An 8,105-nucleotide genomic window follows, 5' to 3' on the forward strand; every position below is an offset into this window, starting at 1 on the left:
AAACATCCTCAAGAGTGTTGTGGGCAAAGCGTACTCTTTTTGTTAATATGTGGCATTACACAAACGTTTTCTGAGGCCTCAGCAACATCTTGCAAACACTTTTGAAATGTTGGTTCAAGAATGTTCTTCTTCTGTTGTCATGTAATATAATCTGACAGCCGTGACAACGTCCTGTGAATGTTTCGATTAAAACAATGTGTCTTATAGGAACGTTATTTAAAATGACAAATGTTCCTTTAACTGAGGCTTTCTGGCAGAATGTTCAATTTGTTTGAAGTCTATTTAAACATCAGGGACGACTTTGTGTCACTCTGAAGTTATACATCTGACAGAACATAACTGATCCGAGTAGCACATGTGTGACTTGTGGAATAACTGTAACGTTTAATCATCATAGTGTGGAAAATGCTTGAACTCAGAGAGCGCAGCCCTCGTCAACAAAGTAATGTGGATCTGCACCAAAACTGATCTGCCACACTCTCCACTGAGCTTCATGAAATACAGCCTGGTAGTTCTTGAGTAATCCTGGTTTCAGACAAAGCAATGGCGCTGAAAACATACCTAAATAATTACAGAGTTGAAGTGACAAGATACAAAGCAGTTCACAGGAATGTGTTTTTTTGTTAAAAGCAGTAGACAGACACAGCAGTCACCGTCTTGGCAATATTCATCCGGCGCCTCCCCATTTTTCCAATCCAAGACTCAAAAGCTGTGATATAATCTAAACCAGGGGTGTCCAATCCTGGTCCTCGAGGGCCACAATCCTGCATGTTATAGATGTTTCCCTCTTCCAACACCTGATTCAAATGATCAGGCTTCTGCAGAGCTTGATGATGAGCTGGGAAACATCTAAAACATGCAGGATTGTGGCCCTCGAGGACCAGGATTGGACACCTCTGATCTAAACTGTTTTGCACTCCTTCATCTGAGTGTATAAGAATGACTAGGCGTTCCCCGAGGTTCTCCTCTCAGGCCCGTTCTGTCAAAGACCAGCTCTCACAGCTTTACACTGGATTGCTGTTTGGCAAATAATCGACTTTCAATCAGCAACATCTGAGTAAAATCTCTGTGAGAGAGGAAGGAACCAGAGGTGAAGCACTCACCACGTGTGGCTCCGAGGAAGCCACGTGTCCTTCCCCACCTTCTCAATGCAGAACTTCTGTGGCCCATTACTTCCTGCAATGCAAAAGGAGACGAGAGTTGAGAAAACTGTAAAGCTCTTAAAGCTGCGCAGCTCTTGGCATCTGAACGATGATAAACATGCTCTCTTGTGTAATTCTGTCTCTTTGTGTATTTGTGTGTGCGACTGACCCATGAGTTCAGCGAAGCCGCCCAGAGGAAGCCGGCAGGTTCCAGTGACAAACTGCATGAGCCGTAGTCGCACTTCGTTGTCCACTTCTTTCACCAGCTGCATGGAGAACAAACACACACATCAGTGACCAGAGAGACCTCCGTCATCACCGACTACACCCAAAACAACCCAAATCCTATTCCTATATGTAACCGTAGTTATTCTGCAGAAGATGTTTGTTTTATTGAGACCTCTTTAATGGTTACTTTTAGAGAATAAAAGAGGCCTGAAAAGAAGCTGATTCCATGTGTGTGTGTGTGTGTGTGTGTGTGTGTGTGTGTGTGTGTGTGTGTGACTGTACCTGCCAGAACCAGATGATTTGTTTGCTGTTCCTGGTGTAGTGACGGTACACCGTGTTTCTCTGCCAGTCCTGCAGGTCTACCTCCTGCATGCCACACAGCATCACCTGGATCCAGCAGACACATAGAAGTAAACAAATAAACAGATCAAACAAACAGAAGCAGAGTGAAGGATAATCTCACACATCTCACACAAGGAGGGGGTAGAGAGACATAATCATTTTCTACACACACAGCAACATTATTTCATTGTTTTCTGGTGTAGTAGACTGGTTCATGAGTGTAAACTTAAGTGGAGTTGGGTGTTAGTTATCATTAATATTAAATAGTTAACAGTCAAATGACTTCTGTCACACAACACGGGCTGCTCCACTGACAATCACTAGCCACCAGCTCGTAGCGATGCTGTCACAACGCATTACTACTCGCCTACAACTCAAGAACTTTAGTTGGTCGGCATTAAGTGTCACCAGAGACTTTCCCATGGTAGCGCTTTACTAACTAAACTCCCACAGCGCTCTGTGCTTGCCAACACAGAACCACCAGCGGTCTAGTTGCCTCCTTGGGTCACTGCAGTGTTTAACAGCAAGAGGCTTCACCTGAGGGTGCAACCACGAACTGCAGCTACAATCTACCTGTTCTGACCTGCATGTTCTTTGTCTTCTGCCTTGGTGTTTAATATGTTCAACTAACTGGTTAAATTATCAACTGCAATTAATCAATTCACCGTTAATATAACCAGTATTAAATAAAAAAGACACAGTACAGACATGAGAAAAGAAGTCACTACAGCACTCAAAGTAGGTTCGAAGAGCTGCTCACCTCCAGCTCCTTTTCATCAAAGTACTGAAGCCACTGAAGTGGAACCACCTCATTGAAGCCATCCAGGAAGGCTTTAGTCTGACCTTCTACGCCGCGAGAGAACCTCCATTCTGCCATTAGACTGAAAGTAAAACAGCAGAAATAAACATAAACATCTTCAAAAGTAAATGACTCCAAACCACCTTCAGATGTCAGATATATTTGCTGTTATGGTGAAGCAGTGCATCTGCTGAACCTGATGTACTCCTCCTTGTTCTCCTCAGTGACCAGGACATTGGCACCATCAGGTTTGAGGTCATGAGACGTGATCTTCCCCAAGATCTCCATGTCGACAGAGAAGTACATCTCCAGACAGCATTCCTCGATGTTGTTGTCCCTGAGAGGAGATAGGAATGTTTTGGTGCCACAGCATAATACAGTTTGAACACAGAATATAGTTCCTCTGAAAGCTTACACAGCATCGCGTAAACTCGTTTGGCAGCAGACCCACGATGACGGAGGTTGATTTATATGTAGAAGTCCTGCACGAGAGCTTTAATACTGACATTGTTTCTGCATTCGTGTTAAACAAACCAAAACACACTTTAAATTTTACATTCCCCAAAGAAGATCCCTTTTGCATATTCTAGGCATTATCTCAACCAGCTCCATGGCTGGAACTATAAATCACACACTTGGACTCAATGGACCAAAGTACAGATTTATACTGGTGTAAGGTCACATCCTTGTGGTTTTTGGCCAAGAACTCTCCCTCAGTAGTGGCTTCTTTTCAGTAATTCAACAATGAAGGCTGGATTTCTGCAGCCTCCTCCCAACACCTGATGTTGAGATGTGTCTGCTCGTTGAACTGTGGGAAGCACTAATGTGAGCTCGAGTCTGAGGCACCACTGGATGAACTGTCGTTTCTCTTAGCTGAGAGATTATTGGAATAGGGCTGTTTGCTGTATACCAACACAAACAAATACACAACCAGAAACTTGCCAGAAGTTTGTGGACGGCGACCAAAAGCACCAAATGGCATGAAAACGGTCATGGGACATTTAACTAAAGAAAAGGATTGATGCATGCGTGCAGATTTTGTCATATTTCCAGAAGATCTATAATAAATGTATGAACACACTAAAATGAATAATAGTTTTCCGTTTCAACAACTCCTCGAGAGAGTTCAAGAGGTTTACGAGTCATTGGAAACTCTACGCTGCCATGATATATGGACTTTACAAGTGCATGTAAACTTTTGTGCAAAACTTCCCGTGTTATTTTAGTTGCAATAGCCTCGTTTTTTTCCCCTACGCTAAAGGAAACAGTAAAAATGAAGGCTTGACAGAGGAGGCATGTTCCAACTTCTGAGTGGTGCTGTATATAAAACACTGTGCATTTGTTCCTGCGAGAAGAGTTATCGCTCCTCTGATGCTTCTCCTTAAGCGTCTCCCTTTTTAAGTTATCCAAAGCAAAGGTCAAAGGATTAAGGGTACGTTTTTGTACAGACTGCAAACATCCCCACATAAATTTTGGACAATATGAAGTCAAGTGATTTGTCCTGTCTCCAGGAGTCAGTTTGGATCAAAAAGAACATTAGGATACATTGCTGCCTCATACTTCAAGTATGTTTTAGCTTAAAAAGGAAGTCATGGTTGTAAACTTAAAGTTGTACGAACTGGGGAGGCTTTATTTATGTGCTCTTGCAATTTACAAGCAGCTCAAGAAGTTCTACAGCTAGTAAGTGTTATTTTCAGGTCGATGCTTTTTGGTGAATTCTGTAGCACAAGAGTTTGTTTAAACTGCATCGACAATTTAGTACCACAGTACCCACTGACAATGGTTCTCTCAGTCAGGTCAGGGGGCTTTAAAATTTTCGTTCGTTTTTAAAGTGTAATTCTAAATTTGAAGATTACGGTGATCTTGTAACATTAAAATAAAACGCATTTCATTTTTTGTCGCTCAAAATATGCGTCACAACCGCCAATGTGTGACACCCACTGCCCACTTGGTGACTTTCTCGCTAAATCTGGCGATATTCCAAAACCTTTTGGCTACTTTTTTTTTGTCAAAAGCGACTAGCGACAAATCTAGCAACTCTTTCTGGTGTTTTGGAGACTATTCGATGCTGCCATGAGCTCCTCCCGTCCCAAAGCACTCACAGGCGCTCAGGAGTCTGGTCAGAAGTCCCAGCTGCAGCCAGCAGGACAACCAGACAGCACTTTTACTTTGCTGCTGGTGGATAATTTAAGTTCGGCTTTTTATTTCATAAATAGAAAGAGGATTCAAATAGACATTGAGTATTTCATTTGAAAGCAACCTTGAACCCGTCTTTTTTTTTTGGAGTTCAAAATGTTTTTTGTTGTTGTGTTGCATGCAGAAATAAAATTTAGTTTCCTCTGTAGCAGTTCATTCATTTCATAAATGCAGCACACTCTAGTTTTATATACATAGCATAACGGTAAAAAACGATATATACTATCTGTGTTATCTTCATTTAGATGTCAAAAGGGTTTCGTGGCTCCCGCTGTTTTCGTTTCCGTGGGAAACGGGTCCAAATGGCTCTGTGAGTGTTTACGTTTGCCGACCCCTGGTCTAGATGATTCAATTAGGAATACACGTAGCACATACATCTTCAATCTAAGGTTCAACTCCAAGTGCAGTGAAACCCCTACCACTGAGGTGATCAATAAAATAAGATGATGAACGTAAACTTAAAATGTGCTAATTTTCCACATTTATATGTGACAACCATGTGAATTCTGAAGGCCACATAGACAGATGAAACTGATTACCTGATCCATATGAGTGAGTTGTAGAATTCTGGGTCGATGGACTCCAGGTCTTTGAGTATTAGCTTCTTGTTCAGCATGCGTTTGTAGAAAGGCAGAGAGAAGCCCGTGTCAATGAACTTGCCGTGGAAAAGTGCCTGCAGAGATAAATAAAGAAACACAACATTTTACCGTCATGACCAACCTGAAAATATAAGGTAAACAAATGAACTCAAAACCAGTCTGTTATGACAAAGGGAATCTTCTTACATGTAAGAACTGTGTGAGACATATTTAAACATTTATCTATATATAAGAAACCAACACCCCTGTCTACATGTGTGAGTGTTCATTTCTGTAACTTTCAGAAACTGTGAGGTGGGTTAAGGAGAAAGTGTGTTGTATGCTGGACAGCAAGATCCTCTGAGGCAACTTTGAGATTTGTGATACTGAGAAACATAAATAAAATTTGAGTTGACGTGACAATCTGGCACTCACTTCATGTCACAATTGGCCAGATTTGCAGGTGTTAGACAGTAATCACCGACTGAACTTACTCTCAAGTGTCTTTTTCATTTTTGGAACCAATCTGTAATTACTAACGTGACCAACCAAGTGCAGCATTATGAACGTCTCAGCCAGCTTTTCTTAAACAGCACACAGTGTATAAACTGTGGTGTGGTTGGACAACACATCTTCAAATCCCCATCAATTCTGGGACAACCCAGGCATTAGTGTGATCACAGTGCTTTTCATGTGTGTGGCCGACATGTGTACGTGCCATTGCAATAAAGCGGCCAATGAAGCAGAAATAGGAGAGGTGGTCCGGGTTGATGGCAGAGGCTGGGTTGATCTGCAGACAGTAGTTGCTCTTGCCAGCGTACTCAAACAGACAGTACATCGGGTTCAGCACTTCATGGGACAACAAGAAGAACCACTCTCTGAAAAGTGAGACAAAAAAAGAGAGGTCAAAGGTAAAGTGTACGTAGACATAAGACGGAAAAACATGGAGAATAAGAGGAGAAATAGACAGGGAGAGTTGCACAACATCAATCACTGCTTACATTTCACATACTTGTATTTTACATTTTGTTGTTTTTAAGGTTTTTATTACCGAGCTAAGCCACCGTAGTCGAGACCCTCCTCGCCTCTGAAGATGACATACAGTCTCCTCCTCAAGTCGTAAGGCTTCAGGGCCATAATCTAAAAGATGAATCAAAGACACACAAGATCAGCTAAAACACAACATGACTCGGGCACAGTTTGGAATACATAGTAGGAGAAAACTGAAATGTGTTGCTGTATCGTCAGTTTAAACTGGAGGAGGACAGCAGTAGAAGGATCCTCTTACTTGCTGAAAAGAGTCTTCAAACAGTGTCTGTCTGGAGACGGTGATCTTCACATGGCTAGGGAGAGCATTAGACTGGGGAGAAAGACAAAATGAAAGGGGGTTAGAAAGAGTGTCAGGGTCAGTTAGAACAAGAAAGAGAACGAGAGAGGAAACGGGAAGGAATGCCTACCTGGCACAAGTAGCGGAAATGAGCAAGCTTCCATCGGAAGCTGCGCTCATATGCGATCTGAGGGCCTTTGGTACTGAGAAGTGCAAACGATTTAAAGATTAGAATATTGGAAGTATAAGCTGACAAATACAAAGGAAATCTGTTTATTTTATCGGGGTGAATAGTTGAATAGTTCACCTTTTATGTGCAAAAACAACTATGCTTGCCATGTATGTATGTGTTCCGTTATCTTGACATAAAGAAAACATTTATAAAAATTTCCTGAGTTCCAAGAAGAAATATCACATTTCCTGAAGGGCCGGAGAAATGAAATACCAGAGGGAAGCATTGTTTTCTGAACCAGCATGTGTTTTTCTATACCTTACAGCTGTATATGCATTAGTTAAATTAAATACAAAATGACTCCATCTGGCCCTAGCAAATGGGTTTTCCTAAACGTTGCATAAACACACATAACTGCAGCTCTTCAGGCTCCTGACAAAACGCAGCCTCTGGCATCGCTTCAGGCAACGAGACGCAACAAAGAACACACGAACAAGTTAATTATTTTTAAATGCTTCTTACACAGAGGACTTTCCAGTGCGGGGGTCGCTGAAAGTGGTTGTTCGGGTGTTGTGATCCACAAAGTAGCGAACCCCTTCCCTTGTGTACCGGATCTCCCAACCTTCAGGCAGAGGATCCTCATTCTGTAGCCTGTAGGCGCACACACACACACACACCAATCATATATATGAACTGATAACTGTAGAAGATAAAAAAATATATATATATGCTCTAGGCCACAGTCCAAGCTAAAGTTACGAAAGCCCAGAATTCTTTAATAAAAAAAAATCATCCAGCTGTGGCTCGTCCCATTAAACAAATCAAGTTCACTTTAACCGTCAATGACAAGTAAAAATAAGACATTGTTGAGCTTTTCCATTACAGTGAATCCTGCCAAACCCAATACTACTAAATGGGTTAGAAAAACAAAAACAGTAGAGAGCATATGAGAGAAATGTTTTGATGAGCAGAACAGGCAGACAGGCCTCACGAGTTTCTATACTGCATAAATCTGCATAACCTGTTCATGTAGATTATATGACTGTAATTACTCATCTTAACTGTACTAAAATCAGATGAGAAAAGCAGGCATTAATTCCCTTTCAGGTCATATTCAATGAACTAAAAACACCATAGCTGCTTTCTCAGAAATGAACTCTCTAATTATTTACATGTGTTTTCAACTTGTTAACTTTTCAAAATGATAGATGAATTTCTTGACGAGTGCTAGCACAGTGCAAGGGTTTGTGTATTTCAAAGTTAAGAGAAGCAACTTCTCATGGTTCTCTGATTTCTGTTTACTGACAGCACAGTCGTGACT

The 8,105-nt window shown here is 41.5% G+C and overlaps 1 protein-coding gene across 1 annotated transcript in view; it reads right to left on the minus strand.

The window, feature by feature from the left end:
* The window catches only part of LOC103369042 (NEDD4-like E3 ubiquitin-protein ligase WWP1), a 34,120-nt gene that overhangs the window by 3,845 nt on the left and 22,170 nt on the right, over positions 1-8,105 (minus strand). The window contains exons 14-24 of the mRNA XM_008297634.1: positions 7,307-7,435; positions 6,743-6,815; positions 6,574-6,645; positions 6,337-6,425; positions 6,004-6,163; positions 5,247-5,380; positions 2,708-2,848; positions 2,473-2,593; positions 1,653-1,757; positions 1,312-1,408; positions 1,104-1,176 (exon numbers count right to left, since the gene is read on the minus strand). Coding sequence (XP_008295856.1) covers positions 1,104-1,176; positions 1,312-1,408; positions 1,653-1,757; positions 2,473-2,593; positions 2,708-2,848; positions 5,247-5,380; positions 6,004-6,163; positions 6,337-6,425; positions 6,574-6,645; positions 6,743-6,815; positions 7,307-7,435 — 1,194 coding nt within the window. The remainder of the gene's footprint in view (positions 1-1,103; positions 1,177-1,311; positions 1,409-1,652; positions 1,758-2,472; positions 2,594-2,707; positions 2,849-5,246; positions 5,381-6,003; positions 6,164-6,336; positions 6,426-6,573; positions 6,646-6,742; positions 6,816-7,306; positions 7,436-8,105) is intronic.

The sequence above is a fragment of the Stegastes partitus genome, unplaced genomic scaffold (assembly GCF_000690725.1).
Source record: "Stegastes partitus isolate 25-593 unplaced genomic scaffold, Stegastes_partitus-1.0.2 Scaffold1231, whole genome shotgun sequence".
Lineage (NCBI taxonomy): Eukaryota > Metazoa > Chordata > Actinopteri > Pomacentridae > Stegastes > Stegastes partitus.